We start from the raw sequence: 20,086 nt of genomic DNA, 5'->3' as shown, positions 1-20,086 counted from the left end.
TTGAATTACATAGTCTGATCGCGCCAATGTCGAAGATTATTTCGTCCAATTTCTCCCAAGGACGTTTGTGTGACAGGTTCTGCCTTATTTTTCAATTTTCACCTCACACTGACGTGCAGTTTTAGTTGGTGAGTGTTTTCTTTTTTTCCCCGCTTTTACTACTCTTGGCGTTTTGATTCGGTTCACCTGTGTACAGTGAGATGCTGGCATTCGTATCTCGTCGTTCCACCCACGTAATGCTCACCGAGCGCTCAGGGTGGTCGTAATAAATTAGCAGGTAAACGATACATTGTATTTCATCGTTTAAGTGAATTGCGTCTATCAAACAGCATTTACTTTCCTTTAAACAGCTTTAGTATGGCATAGATTATGGGCAGTGATAACTGATGTAACGGATCAGTGATAGTCCAGACTCAATAGTGCAGTTAAAAAAAATAGCATAATTTTGCACAGCGGCAAAAGTTGACTCATATTCTCTGTTGCCTCACGCTTAAAACATCTTCGTGCCTGCCAGAACACAATAAAGTGGCATTGCGCATACACCTTATTATACTTCGAGGTGATAGAAATCACGAAGGCGCCTTAATAAAGGCGCAACAAAGAGCCCACAGTCGCAAGAAAAGCGGAGTTTCCCTTCGCATCTGTCAAGGCTAATAAAAGCACGCACAACAACAGTTGCCCTGGGTGGAGAGTTAATTGCTAGCGTCAGTTGATCTCTTGAGCTTCGTAGAGATCGGACGCATATTCACTGTCTCGCAATTTCCTGGTGAAGAGTTAAACTCGGACGGCTGTATGCGCGCGCGTGCTATGATTAGGTTACGCAACTGACCTGCCTGGCTGCTGTTTTGACGACAGGGGACGACAATGCAGGTCGCGCGAGTCGCAGCCGCCATCGCGGCGCATCTGCTGCTAGGAAGCTTGATCCGGGAGAACGGGTGCGTGTTCGGGTGTTTTTGCTTTTTACTGCGCACATTCCGCGCTTCTGCCGCGTTCGTTAGTTCTCTCTCAACATGACGTAGCGTAACTAAGAAGAAGCGGCCTCACGGATTTCTTCGCCGGTGCATCAAGGCAAGTCTGCAGTGACGAAATCCCCTCCGCTTTTGCGGAAAACACAAAAGTGAAAACTGGCAAGTCCTGCCAGCGGCCCGTAGGCAGCCGAATAGTTTCAAAGAAATCTAGGTACGCAGCATGAACTAACCAGTGCAATCCACATAATTTACGCCGTATTTTTTTCACGGCATATGGCATGCTGCACTGATGTTCCGATGAACCAGTGTGAAAAAAATAACAAAAACAAATACTAGGGCCAGAATGGAAAACGCCAAATTATATGCATATGATGGCAGAGGTCTGGATGTGATGTGTCACGGGGGAGTGTTTGTGTCCTGATGGGATGAATCTTGGCAAAATGGTAGCTTGAAATCCTGAGTTGAGGCTCCCAGCTTCGCTCATGTATGTATGTACGTAAGTACTTACTGAGCGCAAGAGTACTTTTCCTGAAGCCCTTTCCAGAAGTTAAGAACAGGAACACGAGGAATCTGCGAAAGCACACCGAACCCTTGTGCTTCGAGCGCTGCATTGAGAAAGCGTTGGGGCCATGTTAACAAGTATGCAAATAAGACTCGCGGTAAACCGCAACGGTAATGAAGCCATTTAATGCATTGCGGCGGTCGCTAGATTGAGGTAGATGCGCTGAACCGTCTTACAGCGCTTTTAGGCCAAAATGAATGCAAATGTTTGATACGACGTGTCGTGTGTGGTATCAAAGGGGTGGTTGATATGATGTGCGAAACTTGAAATTGAAAAGAAAAATTCAGGCGCATAGTTTCAAATCTAAAATATATTATCGAAAATGACACACTGTTGAAAATTCTAAAAGACATTTAAAAGGAAAAGATAATCAAGCCGAATGTTGTGCCGATCCTCAGCATCTCTTGGCAGTAAACAAACTAGCGATGTGCTCCTTTTCGCGTCTCGTACTCGTTCAACTTATTGCCGCAGCTGAGGCATTTAGCGGCAGCAGTGCCTTGCCGCTCTCGCAAGTCCACGTCAGCGTGCAACGCGGATGCCACGTCAGCCCCCGAAGGCTGAGACGGGAGACGAAAACAGCGCCGAAGCGGCACGTAATATCAAGATAGTGACGCGTGTGGTTACTAAAAATTATGCTGAATGGTCGGCAGAACTATTACTAATTCTTACAATGTCCCATTCCAGCGCTGTTTGATCGAACTGTCCGGCAGCTATCTGTCTCAGTGGAACACCTCACCTGCTCGAGGATTTTTGAAACGGGCTTTTCTCGCGCTTCCAGTGGGCAAAATGCTGTGTTGCGGGACCATAATTTCTTAACCAGCCTCGAAAGTCTTTGTCAGAAGCCACGCCATCGTGCGTGGCTGTGCCACGTCATCGGCTGTCGCAGTCCGCCATTTCCGTCAAGACTTAGGCCTAAGAATGAAGAGGGACATAACCGCCGATAGGAAGCTGAAGCTCCACTGGTCTAACTTTGTAAACTCTGGAGGAAGGTGTTGCCGTTCCCTCTTTTGAACTCCGCAGTGTGGAACAATCTCTGCTGTGTCGCCCAGTGAAACCCTGGGGAGTGTACAGGGTTGCTGAAGGGTTTCCAGACCATAAGGTACGCTTTTGAGCGGTGCAGTCTGGCACTTGCGGTGCCTGTGAATTTGCCTAGGGCTTCAAGAATGAGGAAAATACTTTGCCTAGCCCTACGGCGAGTTACATGCTACACCATGTGATCTGAGTACATTTGAGCGACCATGTACAGTACTCACGGATTGAAATAGGACATTCGGAGCGCGTGGCCGTCGCTTCATGGAGCGCCGCCCGTAGACGCTCATGGAACCAAGGTGGTGCATTGTGGTATGGCGTGAGAGGGAGAACATCTACAAAGCAGAATTGTTCCTTCCAGTAGCCAATCAGCCGGCCTGTGGTTTACCACATGCCTGCGTGGCACTGCAAGGCTAGCGCTCCGAATGTCCTATTTCAATCCGTGAGTACTGTACATTCTTGATCGGGGAATGGAAGCCCGGAAGTTGTTACTCTTCCCGAGAAAGAGCCCCGTACGACTGCTTTTGTTTTAGACATGTCGGCGCCTATTATCGGTGCCGGCGGGAGTGTTTCTTCACGTTGTGGACATGCATGATAATAAATATACGTGCATGAAAGGCAGAATCGAAGAATTCGAATAAAATATCAGTGTGATTGCCGACGCCGTTTAGAGAAAATGCTTCGAAAACTTAGAAAAGATATGAGCGCGCTGAAAAAATATAAAAACTCTTTCTTACTATGAAACAGAGGAAGAACATTTCGCTTCGCTATTCGTTGCATAAACGGGGGCCTCAGGAGCATGTGACCAACATGGAACAATGCTAAGACGATGGGCCCTTTCCTTTCTGCAGTCCCAATCCACATTAACTACGCTCCACGTCAGCGTTTTCTGGAAGTGGCGCCCCCCCCCCCCCCGCCTCTCTTGCTAAGCAGCCAAATACTATTCCTGCTTGAAGTTATTAGTTTTCTCTTAATTAAACATAGTATGTTGCGAATAACACGTGTTATGGAAGCAACATTTTTAACTTAGTCACCAGTTTTGAACATTAGAAGTCAAGGAAAAAAGTTTTATTTTTTGCAGCAAATTTGCCAGGCATTTTAGTTACAAGGAGCTCGTGCAAATGGCGTTAGCTATTCCAGCGACGGAAAGAAATTACCACGAAGGGAGCAACGCCCGGCAGAATGAGGCAGTTGCGAACACCTGTACCCTTCTCTTCATTGCCACGAAGGCTGCCGTCGAGTGTGGCTTTGTTTGTGCGCAGGCAGGATAAAAATAGTGTTGTGCTGAATCTCGGAAGGCATCACGAAGTTCGCCCGGTATTCCGCCTTGTCACCTACATGTTCCTGATCTAATCTAGAGCGAAGCACGAAAGACAGAAGATGAATGCAGATTGTAAATTGGGGGTTAATGTCCCGAAGTGACACGTGGGGTGTGAGGGAGAGCTCCGAATTAATTCAGGCCAGGTGCGGTTCTTCAACGTGCGCTTAGATCGCACCGTGTAACATACGTTTTTCTACTCCATTGAAGCACGTCCACCGTTGAAACTAGCAACCATGAATCGGCAGCCGAAAGCACAGAGCTAATAAGACATCGCGGCGGGCGGAAACGAAATGCGTATGTGACACTCCCTTTGTTTTTCTCAGTTGTCACAATACTTTGTTTCCTCGCTCACTGCAGGAAAGTACTTGCCGGATGGACCACTCAAGATGGTAAGAATCAACTTGCATCTAGTAAAAATAAAATCAACTTGTTTCTAGTAAAAATCAACTTTAATCAACTTGCATCTAGTAAAAATAAAGGGAGGGGGGATATGTTGCCTGAAGAGCCCTGAAAGCGTCTGTGTACTTCTGCCCACAATCTCACTAAGAAAATGGGAACTTGCACACAGTCCACCTGCGAAACACGACACGACGAACCACGTGTGTTGAATGATTCCATCGAATGGTCTTCTAGACGAAGTTACTTCCTCACTATGAATAAGGGAGTAATTACTCATTTGCATCCACCCAAGCGCAGCCATACGGCCACAAAGGGGAGGTACACAGATTCCACAGAAACTTCGCAGTTAAAGAAAAATTTGTCCTGGTCCGGGGTTCGAACTCGGGACCACCGCCCTACCACGGCAAGCTTATGGTAGGGCGAGAGCAAATCGATCAACAACGCGAAGCGGGAACAGTGTTGGTCGAAGTTTCTGGCTAACCTGCATAGGGTTCCTCTGTAGCCGCATGGATGCGCTTTGGTGGATGAAAATGAGTGATTACTCCCTTAATACAAATCTACTCCACCTTGGGGTACCTTTTGACCAACTATGTCTGGCTATATCTGATCGCCTTGAGGAAGGCGAACAATCGCCCGTCCATTAACTTCACCTGCCACTCTTCCATCCATTAGTCCGTGTCGTTGAAAGCTGAAGAGAGTCCATCGGTGGCAGGTGCCTGCTGTGTGCCCGAAATTGTGCAGTTTGAAATGGATGGCACGCTGATGAGCTGGGCGAAAGCCCCCAATGCGAGCAGTGCTTAGTTGCCAGCGAGTGCATTCAGTATTGCTCTGTTTGGCCTTGCGATGGTTATCGCTGTGGCACATGGCCTACTCAAGAAGCCATTCGCAACAAGCGCTATCGAATGGTTGTCTAAAACATCCAAAAGTGGCTTTGCAGAACGCACGTTACCTCAGAGAGCCGTTCGCCGTGCGGGCAGTCACCAACACCAAAGACAGGGTAGCCCTTTCGGCCCTGGATTTTTTTTTTGTCGCAGATTTTTTTGCTCCGTGGTTTTACAATGTCTAAGGCCGCATAACCATGCAGGAAAAATTTAAAGCTTGTATTAACGGATTCAGAGGTATGGCCTCGAAATCGGGGCTCAGTGGTTGTAAAATGCGAAAGGCACGTTACCGTGAACGAAACAGTGTTTTACTCTGCAGCGCGAAGAACTTTAAAGCAGCTTTTCACTTTGCAAGGATGGATCTTGGCGCAGAAGATGCCGCTCTCTTGCCTTGCCTTATGCTTCCTCCTCTTCGCGAGTGTCAGCAGCGCACATGCTCAAAACTTGCACAGCCTTCCTAGTAGGCGACTGCATACAGCAGCGCGGAGATTTGAGCTAGTTTGTTCCTTCTCATCCGTTCCTCCTCATCTTTTGAAGAAATTCCTTCTCATTCGTAGCACTATGCCGCGTGGATATCGCTCGACCGGCGAGAGCCTATTTGTGAGCTCACCGAATACGTGTTGTCAAGAACGCTGCACTGTTCCCAGCGTCGAGGGCGCGCGCCACTCGTGCTGCACGGCTTGCCAGGTCGCTTCTCGCTTTCGAAGCTCACAGTAGGAAGAGAGTGGTCGGAAAGAAAAGAGCAATGTCGGGTGTGCATTTATTCGCACCATTCCTTGCTCCGGTTGCCGTTCGCCAACGCCCGCATTATCAGCGCTAATTAGGCCCGGCATTCAACTTCTGCGATAGCAATAATTTACATATTGTAATTCATCAAGATGCTAATTTCAGATTCCGTCTAGTTGCCGTGTCAGTAGTCCAACAAACTCATTTTTGTAGGTGCATCTGCAAAGAGACTAGGAGACATTCTTCTAGAAAGATAACCCACCATCACTCAATGGCTGCCCATCGTTGAGCATGGTGGCGTCGCATGTCAAAAACGTGGTGCAGCGAAGCCTCTGCTCATTCGAAATTTACGACGCGTACATGAGCCTGGATGGGCGTTTCAGAAAACATCTGAAAACTTACGCGCAAGAGATGAGAAGTGGTTAGCGAGATATAAATCTACAAATTTGCCATACCTCCGCTTCTTCAGCCATGCCGCTGCTTCTTCTTCTTTTGACCGCAAACCTCTGTGGCAGTGCCAGAACAGCGGTGCCGGTAGCCACATTTATCCCGTGGGAACTATGGTAGTAAAATGAGTAGCGCATTTGTCCGCTACTGAGGCGCGAGCGGAACTTTTGTGTTGCCGTGTCAATTGACGTCACCGTGCACTGCCGAAAGGGCTAGAAATGCCAATGAGCGAAATACAGCGTTTGAAGCGTTCACGAAGATCAGCTGTTGGCCGAGATGACGGCGGGGCTTGTCCCAATTAGAACACCGGCGGCTGCGCAGTCCTGGGAATCGAAGCAAGTGCTTCTCACACGGAATCTCCGGAAGACTAGAGCATTGCAGTGACTTCCGCGGAAGCTTCGGAAAAAAATGCGATACTTATTTGCTCATTACTTTAATATTCGTGCATTGTTTAGCTGTGTAAACTGCATGTACAAGCAGCTTCGTCTGTATACCTATATTTATGCACCAGTTATCTCAGGAAATAAGCATTAATACTATTATTACCTTAACTCTATTGACGCTCAAGTTGCTCATTAAAAGTGTCTGCTTACACCCGTTTCCTCAACACGCGTTTATGAAAGAAATAGAACGTGAGAAGGTTATCAGTGATAGGTATACACACACCTGCAAACATTTTTTATTCTTTATTGTTACTAAGAAAAATGTGACTTGAAGAAGAAATTTTCTTGCCCAATTAAAACGGTATTTGTAGGTTGTCTTATTAGACTTGAGCAGCGTTTCTACGGCGGTAATTATTTCACAAAGGCGGTAGCGCTCTGCGTGTAGGTGTATTTTAAGCTCAAGAAACAAATCAGGTCCCTTTACACCGCAACTCAACATTTTATGCAACATAAAATTCACGCAGCACAAACAGCACGCTGCACACACAGTTTAACCCCAGTGGTCAAACAGACCTATAAGTGCAGAAATAGATCTTGACGAATGCGCAGCCGATTGTCCAACTGTAGCAGAAGAATGGTGAGTTGGGCGAGTTGAATATAGTTAATTTTGGCGGTAAAATTCAGCGCGAACGGACGAAGGACACAGAAAGGGGACAAAACAAGCGCTGTCTCGCAACTAAGTTTTATTAAGAAGGAGCGCAAAAATATATACATACAGAAAAACGACATAGGTGCGATAGGTACGTAGTACACAGATAGCGAAGGGGGCACTATCACCTCCAAAGTTCAAGAACCCAAATGCACTACGTCACAGATCAAAAAGGTGATACATCAAGATGTATCTAAAAAACCTATCTCACTTTCAAATAACGCGACCAAGGGAGTGCTGACACAGACATCGTTTTTCTTTTCGATAAAATATGCCTCCATTATCTCTCGAGTAGCAGACCTAAAAAGCACACACATGAGCACATAGCTGAGGTGCGGGTCAGTGAAGGTGACGACAGGTGTAAGCTACGTCAGCACTAGCAGGGTGCTGATCCCTCGTAGCGGCTTCGAAATGTCTCCGGGAGCTGCATCGACGTCCGGAAGAAGAGCTGACTCGGGCTCCTCGTTGCGTGGACGAGGGGTGCTTCGTGGACAGGCTCTGTAACCGGTGGTCTTCAAGCCCGATTGTTAGGCCTCGGGTGACGATCGAGTCCGCTTGCTGCCTTACGCCACTGGCATCCAGAACCGTCTGCCCTTGTGCCACGCCAGCTCTTTCCTTGTACAACCTTCGCAGCGACTGCTTTTTCTTCTGCCAAGTATATTTCTCCTTCATCTTCCTGTTCTGTCAAATGTTTCGTCTACCGTTTTTCCCTATCTGCTTTATATTTTTCTCTCCTCTTTTCTCATCTAGAAGCGTCCTTGCTTTTTTTTCTCCTTCCTCGTTCAGCCGCCCCTGTCCCTTTTCGGCCGATCAGATTTCTGCGCCTGAATGCGCTCACTGCTAATGGTGTCTGCAACCGCTTCTCGCGGCAGATAAGCAAGAGAAGGGCTGGAAACGTAGCCTGATATATTTTGCTCGGCACACGCTGCACTTAGGACTGATAATAAGGAACGGATTTCTGCGTAGAGCGGACCAAAGTTAATTTTACTTCTCACTTGCCGCGCTGATTTCTCTCAGCGTATTCTTGGCACCGCCGTCACAGTAAGCATGGATGTTAGTGCATTTAGTGACGTCTACCGCTTGTAGTAGGCAACGGTCGCACGAGGTTCACTACGTCACACACTATGAAACAGAAGCAAATTCCTTCAAAACGATTTATTTAGAATAGTACATTTCAATGTATCAAACGCTCTTCCGTCTTACGCCACAAGACGACGCATTCTTGTTGAGGACATTTCTCTTGCAGTAACTGGGGAATCTACATGCATGCGATATTAACCAGGCTTGTTATTAAGGTTTGGTTTGGTATGGTTTATGGGAGCTTGACGTCCCAAAGCGACTCAGGCTATGAGAGACGCCGTAGTGAAGGGCTCCGGAAATTTAGACCGCTTGGGAATCTTTAACGCGCACTGACATCGCATAGTCGGGCCTCTAGAATTTCGTCTCCATCGAAATTTGACCGCCGCGGTCGGCATTGAACCCGCGTCTTTCGGGTCAGCAGCCGAGCGCCACAACCACTGAGCCACCGCGGCGGCACTTGTTATTAAGGAGCTTCATATTATTTATGTTTGTCTAGCGATCGTGTCAGTTCTCGTGTGCTGTGCCTACGGATGTCACACTCGATGATCTTTTCGTCCTTCTCTTTCGACAGCACCTACACGGGAGCCAGTACAGCTTGGTGAGAGACAGCGAAGCTGTTTTTTTCTTCTTTGAACGCGCAGTCACATTGGACCAGGGGGGCAAAGCTGGACCTCAAAGGTGGTCCACTCATGAGCACTGTTTCCTTACAGCTCTCACTGTGGCCACTACACTTTTGATCACAACGGTTGAAATTTAAACTCTCGTTGCTCAGAAGACCTTATTTGCCTCTGCAATAGGCGAGGCGCGTTTCCGAAGTGAACGCAAAGAAACACGGGAAAATAGTCTGCCAGCTACTTCCGGTTCCAAGTTTCTCCCACACACTACCTTTGCCATAGCAATTACCGTGCATGCGTGCATCGTTCATTCGCCCATTTATTTGTGCTACGACATTGGTTATTGCACAGCATCACCGTAAAATCAGCGCGTGCTGCGTATGAACGCGTCCTGAGTGCAGAAATTAACAATAACAAAAAGTAAGAGTGTTTTGTCGTGGTTATAATATGCCAGCATATGCTGGCTGTTCTGCGTTTGCACGGAAGTCGGCTGCGTGTGCATTTGGACTAGTGTAACGCGTCGGTCGTTATATGTTTGTTTTGCAGCCGCACTACGAAGGCATCGAAGTGCTAAAACGTGCACAGTTTAGCAGACGGTAGATATATTTTCCTCACAGCATGTAAAAGCTGCAAATGGGCTAGCGAGCTATCCATACATGCCACTTTGCGCACAACGTGTCTCGACTCATCGCACTACACACGCCTGTAAAGCCTCGTACTATTTACATTATTTTGGTTTTCATTTCGTGCGAAAACACATCGCGAAGCAGGACAGACTTCGACGTCGCGTTGGTCTTGCGATGATGCAATATACAATCAGCGGTGTTGCAGTGCAAATAAATTAGTGTAAGGAGCGATATCAACGCAGCGACTGCCGTCAAGCAAGCGAGCAGGGGGAGAAAAATTTGGAACCGGAAGTACCGGTAGCAGACGACTTACCCATGATCCTCTGCGCTGAATCTGGAAACGCACCTCGCCCATCGTAACGCGGGTTCAGAACTTTTGTGATGCGTGTTTACTAGTCAAAAGCAACTTAAAATGTATAGGTAAGGGTATAGTACATGATAAACAATTTTTAAGAGTGGACGACCCTAAGGTTTCATTTTAGTATTTTGTTTTTGTTGCAAATGCAGCAGGGAATTTTGAGTCCTAAAATATCGCGAGACGGGTTTTTGTTTTCATAACAAGAAAGCTCAACTAACTGAGGACTGCGAAAAGTGATGACAATGGAACAACGACTTTCCGGGACTGCTTTTTGACTAGACATTCCGAACAGAGAGAAACGTGGCACAATATAATGTGAGCAACCTTTCTATTTGGAGGTTTTTAACAGAAAATTTCAAACCAAGTGGCTTAGAGCGTGCCGACTATCACTTTATAAAATGGATTCAAGGCGTGATTTCATTCATTCAGTTTGAGACGAGGGCAGTGTTCAAACCTCTTATGGCGCCACACCTTGAGGAAGGGACTGAGCCGGTCCCGAAACGTCGTGTTTTTCAAAAATTAACCTGGTTGGCATCAGTCATCTTTATACTAAGTCATACGCCTTCTTTCATTCTCCATCTGGTGGAGGGACAGTCCGCTTACAAGACGTTCGCTAGGTTTTCTGTGGTGTAGAGTGTTGTACGTAACTCGTTGCAAGCAGTTGCTCACTTAAATCGACATTTTCTTCGAATATTGTAACGCTGGATTGGTTTGGTTTGATGGGGTATAACCTCCCAAAGCAACTCAGGCTATGAGGGACGGCGTAGTGGAGGGATCCGGAAATTTCGGTCACCTGGGGTTATAGCAACAAACTACATTGTCTACAAGACGCAGTTTCTGGGTAACTTACGCCAGTGGGCGCAGTGTCCACGTGGAATCGAGCTAATCGCTTTCCTTTCCTGCAGGGCCGGGAGAAAAAGCCAGGGCTGCTGATGGTGCTTACAATTACGGTAAGTCACTTAGTCTTTAGTAGTTTATATTTTTCTCCCGAGAGTGGATACTTTATTTATATTCTTTATTATTACGGCTCAGAAGACTGATCTCAAAGCGAGTATGCACACTGCAAGCACCACAAACGCAGTTTTTTTTTTCACTTGCGGATATTTTGAAGCGAAATTGCGTTCTTTGAGAAAGTCGAAATCAGTATCATCACCCTGCAGCGAAGTATAGCGGCCAGTGCTGTTGCCTGAGCATGGGCTGTTGCCAGAATGACATTGTGACAGTGACAATAACAAGGCGGTCGTTTAGCTGCCACACACGGACGTAGCTTCTGATCAAACTCTCGAGGAGAGGATTTTGGTTCAATCGCGTTGTCGATCTCACGAAGCCGCACACTTGAACGCGTGTTTTTAGAGCTTGCGCAGCGCACATTGTCGCAACGCATGTAAAGCTCGCCATGCAGAAGAGAACTCACCGCCTCTAGCTGTACGCTCTACCTGTGCGTTGAGAAGCAGTGAGAAAGATAGGATAGGCTACTACGTAGGAACCTGCACATATTTCTAAACTGAGACATCTTTGACCTCCCGTCGATGAACTGAGAGGTATAGGAACTTCACTTTCGTCGCACAAGAAGATTTAATCAGAGGCAACGCACGCATGCCTGATGAGAGCTGAGACGTCGGCAACGGCAGCTTATTTACGGAAATAATCCTGACCTCGCAAAACCTTTCAGCAATCACAGCTTCTGCTGACTGGTGGTTGTGTCCGAGTAGAACAAAGCAGCGGAAGTTATACTACGTGGCTGTTCACATTCAAAAGAATGGGCGTTTAGCAGTTTTCTGCTACACGTCATCATTCGGTGTGGCTATTCAGCAGTTAGGTGCTCGGGTCGTCAAAAAGTGGGCCGTGGATTGCTCGAATTACTTCTCCATGAGAGCGTAGCTAATGACCGTTGCTCAGGAAACATTCACAATCCGCTGACTCGGTGCAAGGGGCGCTCGAAAGAACAGGAACGCCATACCTTCTGCTCCGCGTGCCTCAAGACATTGTGTAACATAATTTTTCCGCAAAACGCCTACATTAAAAAACCGTTCACTTCTTCGGATAGGTGTCACTGTCAGCTTTTCGTTTTTGACGCTGCTTATGCATATGAGGGCCGAAAGTTTAAGAGAGAACGGAGATTTCGGTTCACTTATCGATCAGGTTCGAGGCGACATAGTCCGTGCCGCACCTGAGGCTGTTGCCAACTCACTTCGCCCTGGCAGGTCGGTAAAACACATTTGCTATCATTGCGCTTTTCCGTACAAGATGGTGCATATCAGTTTAGCAAGCCGTGCAAGTAGAGTGCACATTTTGAATGCCTTTGCTACCGTAGTGCGCCATCTATCTGCACGAGTTGCTTTCTATTCATTTAGTTGCATCGGCTTTTATAGAGCATAAGCGACTAAGGCCATCTCAATCCAAAGGTAAAATAAAGAAAAAATGTCTGCGTTTTGCTAAACCGGAACAAATTAAAGCGTTAAAACGTTATGCTCAGTGGCCCATGGCACTCGTTTTTCATTGAAGTAAGCACCTGTTTGGCTCTCCGTGCAGATTACCCGGATACGAAAGAAGATGAGCGTAAGTGTGCCTTACATTTTCTCTCTGCTGACAGCAGAAATACGAAGGCTTCTGAGCTTGCCCATGTTCTGTGAGTTTGTGCATCTTTGGCAAAAGTGAATAACACGCAAAAGGTACAAGAGTATTAAAATATGTTGGAAATTTAACTTTTTCTCACGAAAAACTGAATAACAAATCGCTCGCGAGCGCAACACTTGTACGTGTCTTTGAAAGTTCGATGTCTAGGAAAAACACTCGGTCGCGTGGTGTGCCCGGCCATGCCGCAGAGGCCAGCTGGTCTGTTGTGCAGAATGAGGGAACGGGAGCGAGACAGGAGGAAATTTCACGAGGAAAGGGCGAACTGCTCTACAGAAAGAGACCATTCCATAGCCTAGCAGTGTAGTGCAAGTCTGCTCACTACCGTTATTCGAAGCAGCGACTACTTGGCCGACTGTGAAGGGAAACTGTGGCAGGGAATCCGCCGGCGGGCCTCTTACCAGCTGCTCATCTTTATCGGATGTCGAGTGTGAAACGTGCTTGGAATGGAAACGCCTTTGTGGCAGCAGTTTATTTATTAGTTTATTTACATACCTACAGCGCCCTTGCGGGCATTAGTGTAGGGGGAAAAAAGAAAAAGAAAACAAACAATATGACTGCACAGATGATATATAATACAAATTCAGCTGCAATTTGAAAGGCAGGAACCAAGCAGTGAAAAATAAAACGACACGTATACACGTAGGTGTCTTGATATTTGCGTCACTTAATCACACTGCATCATGGTAAGTGGCCGCACTGGCCACTCAGCCTCCAAGCGAATACAGCAACGCAGGCTCACCTTTGTCCCTCGGGAAACGACGCGTCGTTTGCGTGGCCTATATGAGTGGCGTACTCGCCTCGCAATGTGAATCGCGTGCACCTTCGGGAAAACTGTTCTCTTCCTCCGATACCAGGCTCAGCTCCGCCTCTGCTGCCAACGAGAACGACGCCGGGTTTCGTCGCAGTGCATTAAAGGGGCGACTGTCAGCGGCCAGGGATGCGCTACGTTGTGCGCACGGACAGGTGCGGCACCTTGCGGCTGCGCACAGAGCACGCGGCATAGAGTCCCGACCGAAGCGCCCAATGGTCGTCAGAGTGCGCTAGTGTTTCCCACTGGCGCTGCTGCATCGACATCCGCGGCCTCCCGCTTTTAGTGTCAACGGTGGCCGGTAACTGGCGCCGACACTTGATCCACGAAGACCGCGTTCGGCGGGAGCTGAGCACGAGAGAGCTGCGTGCTGCTGCTGTCGGCCTCTGCTGTGGTGACCACGTCTCGGGCTGTTTCACTCCGCCCCCGGTGCGGAAGAGCGCGACGGGTCCTTCGCGGAATACCCCGGCTCTGCATGCATGGCGCATGGCACGTGGTATAGCGCACCCGAAAAAAGAACAAAACTACAAACGCCACAGTTATTGCCAATGATTACCAACTGAGAGAAAAAGGCATTTTCGTGTATGAGGTAAAGTGCCGCTTGTGTCATGCTACAGATATTTTAAGCACTGCTTCTTCAATCGCAAATGTGCAATTAATACAGTTGTGGGATGTTCTACAGCGGCCATTGAAAGCGTAAGTTAATTTGAGAGCTCATACTGTATGATACCTTACCGATATCCGGTGTGTTAATCAACTCGTACACGTCTTTGTTTCTTATTGGACTGCGCAGTCGAAGAAAAAATTGAACGGCGGACCAGCATTATGAATCTGCTGTATAAACAAAATTCCATTTCCCTCGAATGATTCATCATTGTAAGGACTTGTGTTAACAGACAGACTTCAAGCGGGAGTGGCGCTTTCGCTCGGTCTTGTGCTCATCGTTACGTTCATTCTAGTGCTTTGCCTGCCAATGGCACAGTTGTTGCTAGTTACAGAATTTTGTTGGCTGGACGTTGCTTGTTTTCTCTGGATTTCATACCGCTTCCTGAATACTCGAAATAACTCGTGTACGGAGTGCATTATTTCACTGCGGTAAATACAATGCTTAGGAAAAAGTACCGGCGGCCGAATGGCCCAAGCCATCGACAAATGCCCAGGACGAACTGACGGGCTATTTGGTTACTCATACCAAATTATTCCCGGCGCACAAGGAAGAGACGTAGACGGACGGAACACACACCACAGAGCGGCGTACTTCAACCAGTTTCTTTTCACGCAATGCGCCTACATTTATACAGTACAGCGCATAAGCGTTCGCAGCAGAAACTGCCAACACACAGGCGATGCGTCGCGCCCATCCTTGACAGCGGCGATGAAGAACGGGTTGGGCGAGGCACCTTCACACACTAAACAGAAACACATTACAACAAGTAAACGCGTGAATGGCAGCCTTGGAAACACCGTTACTGCGTCATTACGGCCATAATGTGCGCCGGGAATCATTTGGCATCGACCAATGGGGCTGCTTTATTTACGTGGTTCGAATTCTACTTGGGGCTAAAGATTTTACGGCCAGAACCGTGCTTCAGTGTAGGCCGACGACGCAGCTGTAGTGCATCCTATAATGCCTACTACTATTGTGTGTGTGTGTGTCAGTATATGGCTATCTAAGGAAACAGGCAGTCGCTCGACCACAAACGTAGCCAAGGAGATGCAACCTTTCGCTTTCGACCAGGGTTAACCAGAGCTAAACCACTTTCCCGCTTCACCGAAGGTCAAGGCCAAAGGTCAAAGTCGAGCTAGTTGGTGTAACAGCCGCATGCGTCTCTTTTGTAGCTGACGTCATGTGTCGAACCTGACTACCACCAGTTTGCTCATGGTTTGACCTCTACCTACATTCAAGGTGAAACTTGCGGTCACGGTGACCTCTAGCTACATTCAAGGTCAAACTTGCGGCCCCGCTGACGGTTCGAAAAGCTGGCGTAGTGAAGCTTTTCGCTTCAAAAGATTATCAGCTTGTCGAAAATATTCTATTACCGCACCTCTTTTTTCCTTTCTTCTGCTGCGCTCTTTCCTTTTCTCAAAACAAATTTCCACACACGCGTCGACTGGGTTTTACGCGATAGCGTATAGCTGCGATAGCGTATAGCTCGTTTGGTCGAAAAGCGGTTGGCGTAGTTGTAGCTGGCACCGCGTGCCGAAAATAATCGAGATATATAATTGGTTTTGGGGGGAAAGGAAATGGCGCAGTATCTGTCTCATATATCGTTGGACACCTGAACCGCGCCGTAAGGGAAGAGCTGCGTAAAAAAAACAGTATCGTGGTTATCTGTGGTGCTAGTGATTGATGATTGATTGGTGTGGGATAGGCGATGATGAGTTAATGAAATCACTGTAATTCATTAATGAAATAAATGAAAACTAAAAAAAGGAAAAAGAGAGGGTTCGAAGGTGTGAAAATGCTCAGAATGAAAGGAAAATGCTTGATGATGCTAATTAAAAATATTGAATGTAATTATTCTAGTAATTAATCGAAATTATTGAAAAAACGAAAAATGCGTTCAGAGGCGTCAAACTGCTCAGAATGGAAAGCCTAACCCACTACGATATCGCGTCATACCCTTAAAGATGAGCTTATGTGTCCTCTCCAATTTTTTATAATAGCGGCTACTGTCATAAAGACTTGGATGTTCGGACTTGCAGTGGTTGTTGAGCTTAGAAGAAGCTAGGTTTGTGAATTGTGGTGTTTAACGTCCTGAAGCGAGACATGGGCTGTGGGGGACGTTATACTGTAGGGCTCTGGATTTATATTGACCACCGGGGGTTCTTTAACGCGCGCTGACATCGTGCAGCGCGCGGCCATTTTTAAGAGCGTTAGCTCATACTCATCACGTTTCTCGATTTCTTCGGGTCTGATACCACCTCCCTTCGGCGTGAAATTTTCTAAGTACGAGGAATTCAAGACGACGGCCCACATAGTAAATTGATATAGCAACCCAAAAAGAAACCTCACTGCTCGAGAAGAGCCAAGATCAAGAAACTTTTTGCGTACAGTAAAGCTTGGTCAAGGAAGAGGCTCATCCAACGGCATAATTTCCCACTAAACGTTAGCAGCGAAAACCGCCGACTCTCTCCAAATAGATTTCAATGCGAGGTTTTCGTAGTTCACGCTGGATCTCCTCACTAACACTAAAACCTTTCAGCGCTTGCTGAAATGTGAGACCGCTGGCAATGTGAACAATGTTTTGAAATGGTGCGACCAATGGGGCATGGTTCTCAATGCTGACAAAAGTGTGTATCTTCCGATAACAAGAAAAAACATACCACATAGTTACACATACAAATTAATTTCGTCCCCTCTTGAACAAGTATTTAACTACAAATGCTTAGGCATAACTATAACTAGCAAATTAACGTGGAACTTGCATATAAATAACATTTGCTCTTCCGCATTTCGCAAATTGTGCTGCTTAAGACATAAACTGAAGAACGCGTTTCCTAACATCAAACTACTTTGTTATTCTTCTATAATCAGACCAAAACTCGAATACGCATGCGTATTGTGGGACCCGTATACTAAATCTAACATAGCCAATTTGGAACGAATACAGAGAAAGGCTGTTAGATTCATCTTTAATAAATATGCAAAGACTGACTCCCCCACCACTTTGATGGAAATTAACCAAATTGAACGACTTGAACTCCGAAGTAAAAAGTTCAGGTTAGAGTTTCTTGCGCTTTTATTAGAGAACAAATTTGGTCTGGACCCCTCATTATACTTAAAGCCGTTATCTGCCAGACAAACTCGACATTACCACCCTAGTTTTCTAACCCCTATATTCGCCAAAACAGACACCTACAAGTTTTCATTTTTCCCACGAACTATAATAGATTGGAATCAAATAAACCAACCATTGCCCCATGAGGTCTAACCAATTAGTGCTATTTCTGTCTATTTTCCAGTGTTATTTCTTTCTTATTTCGCTCACTTGTACGCCCACCCTGCTTGGACTTAGTGTGCGCAGTATTTCATAAATAAAAAATAAAAAAGGTGCAAGAGTGGTTCGAAGGCACATATGGATTTGAGTACTTTGGTCTACTCACATCTTACCGCTCACTGACGCGAGAACGAAACCAGTGCGCACAGCTAAATCTAACTCCGCACTTTTATTAAAAGAAAAACGGCGCAACTGGATTTCGCAGCGCTTTCCACAAGAGTGCGGAATACAAGGCGTGCAATTCACATCTGCGCAGACATACTCAAATGTTTTCACTTCTAGTTCGTTAGATGCAGTGGCTATTATCAAGCATGGTGGCTAAGCCTTTTTTTTTGCGCTAAACAGTCAAATGCGTCTCGTGTTTTATTAAATCCAAGCTTATTACAATTTATCGGCATCGACGAATACGCTTTATTTGAAATAACGCGTGTGATTTTTGTTGCAGTGTCCACAAAAGGGCCTGGTGGTAAGTCTGCCTGCCACTGATCGTTTCTTATCGCGTTAACTTACTCTGAATGCACAGCTTACGAGTTCACACGTAGTGCAAGAGCCAGCACATCTTTGGAAAATTTGGAGAACACTAAGATAAACAAAAATAGCATACATATTATAATGACCGTCACCTTAGACCCATAATGCAGTTCTATGTACCAAATGGCTGCCAAGCGTAATGCTTTGTGGTAGATTTTAATCCCTCGAGAACTTACCCTCATAGTGCGGTTTGCCCGCAGGTGTGTCAGTTATGAAAGAAGAATTCGGTGTGGATTTGCGAGCTTGTTGGCTCATATATTCTTGAAAAACTCTGTAGCGCAGCGCAAGACGAAAACACAAACGAAAATGAACAGTACGGGCGCTAACTTCCAACAACTTTCATTCTTCATGAGCAGCATACTTATATGCCAGAAAAAGACATGTCATCATTTGTGCGAACAGTGTCGATTACTTAGAAATGTAAGTTCTTTATCGCAGAGGAAAATGGAAGGTGTGATTTGACATGCGCGACCTGAACTATTTATATTTTCAGCTTCGATGATCTCACGCGTTATCATTTCCCTGATATTTCCTCTAACAACACATTTTTCAAAAAGTGGCAATTTTTTGCCTCGCGCGAGAGAACGTGATCGACCAGTGCTCCTCCTTTTCAAGTTTTCGAGATAATCTAATTGGCTCCGCCTAAGAGAAGATGCTCAAGAAATCCACCAAGCAGGAACAAAATGTGCTGACGAAAGCCGAACTTGATGCGGTACCTTGTATACATCGGCTGAAAGTAATTGCTGGGTAGCCCAAAACACCCGTAGTATCGGGAGCTTCAGAAAAGATATTGTTTGTGCAGAGAACTTAATTTTATGGTAGAAAAAGAATCAACCCCCGAGAGAAGTCCATTGGGTTTCAGGCAGCGTTATTCTATGATGCGGCAAAGGTGCGTGGACGAAACCTAAAGGTGCGTAAACACGCGGATTAGGAAGGACTGAAAAAAACTGCGGCTAGGTAAACCACCCCGATCAGCATAAGGACGTAATATCCCCTAGAAACTTCCTAATATCATTGGCCGAGCTGACCATCTGCTACGCATGCTCTCTTGGTATCCAGTGCGTTAAATCAAGGAGCTGTCGGTTATCTTGTTTTAGCAATGCATTCCCTGTCAATGCCCATTTCGTCTTTGACTAGGCCATCGTTAATTCGGGTTTGTTGCCTGAACCATTCTGTTCTTTTACTGGCTTTTAACGCTGCACCTATCATTTTTCTTTCCATAGCTCGCTGTGACGTTCTAAATTTAAGTTCAATCCTTTTTGTTAGCCTTCACGTTTCTGCCTCGTAGGTAGTACCGGTGAGAGCAAACTATTCCATACTTTCCTCCTGCTGGATAGTGGGAAGCTGTTGTCACCCGAGAGTGCATGCCAAATGCCCTACAACCCCGCTTTTACTCTCGTAGTTCGTGTCGTCCCGTGGCCCGAATCTGCAGTCACTATCTGAGCTAAGTAAGACGTACCCCCTGACAACATCTATTGCTTCGCTGCCTATGCAAACTGCTGTTTCCTTCCGATACCATTGAATATTACTTTAGATTTCCCCACATTAATTATTGGACCGACGGTTATGCTTTGCTTGCTTGGGTCCTCGATCAAGCTTTGCAATTAGTACCCCGAATAACATTGGTGGTGATGATGACGTTGAATGTTTATGGCGCAAGTGCATCTATGGCCAAATAGCGCCAAGCACGAGGTATTTTTCTTCTACTCGAAGTGGGGTCAAAGACCCATTTACCAATCATTCCACCCTAAATAAGCCGAGCACCAGACCAGGGGAAAGCTTGTGCCCATTGTATCACCGGTGGGTACCCGGTGGCACTGGGGATCGAACCTCGCACCTCCCGCATGAGAGGCGGCAGTGCCATTAGGACACCGGTGATCACTAGGAACTCTTGATTCGTATTTATCCACAACTCTTCCTAATACAGTTCTCTGAAGCAGTCAGTGAAACCAAGGCAAGCGTACAGGAATTGTATTTAGCTCGTGGTTTCGACGACTGCTTGCACA

The 20,086-nt window shown here is 46.5% G+C and overlaps 1 protein-coding gene across 1 annotated transcript in view; it reads left to right on the top strand.

The window, feature by feature from the left end:
- The first annotated feature begins 737 nt into the window (after positions 1-737).
- Positions 738-20,086, top strand: part of LOC144101616 (uncharacterized) — a 73,718-nt gene continuing 54,369 nt past the window's right edge. Inside the window, exons 1-6 of the mRNA XM_077634759.1 lie at positions 738-935; positions 4,238-4,269; positions 9,077-9,103; positions 11,009-11,053; positions 12,636-12,662; positions 17,995-18,015. Coding sequence (XP_077490885.1) covers positions 865-935; positions 4,238-4,269; positions 9,077-9,103; positions 11,009-11,053; positions 12,636-12,662; positions 17,995-18,015 — 223 coding nt within the window. The 5' untranslated portion in view covers positions 738-864. The remainder of the gene's footprint in view (positions 936-4,237; positions 4,270-9,076; positions 9,104-11,008; positions 11,054-12,635; positions 12,663-17,994; positions 18,016-20,086) is intronic.

The sequence above is a fragment of the Amblyomma americanum genome, chromosome 8, assembly GCF_052857255.1.
Source record: "Amblyomma americanum isolate KBUSLIRL-KWMA chromosome 8, ASM5285725v1, whole genome shotgun sequence".
NCBI lineage: Eukaryota > Metazoa > Arthropoda > Arachnida > Ixodida > Ixodidae > Amblyomma > Amblyomma americanum.
The sequence above is the reverse complement of the archived record's forward strand: the minus strand, read 5'-3'. Positions and strand labels throughout refer to the sequence as shown.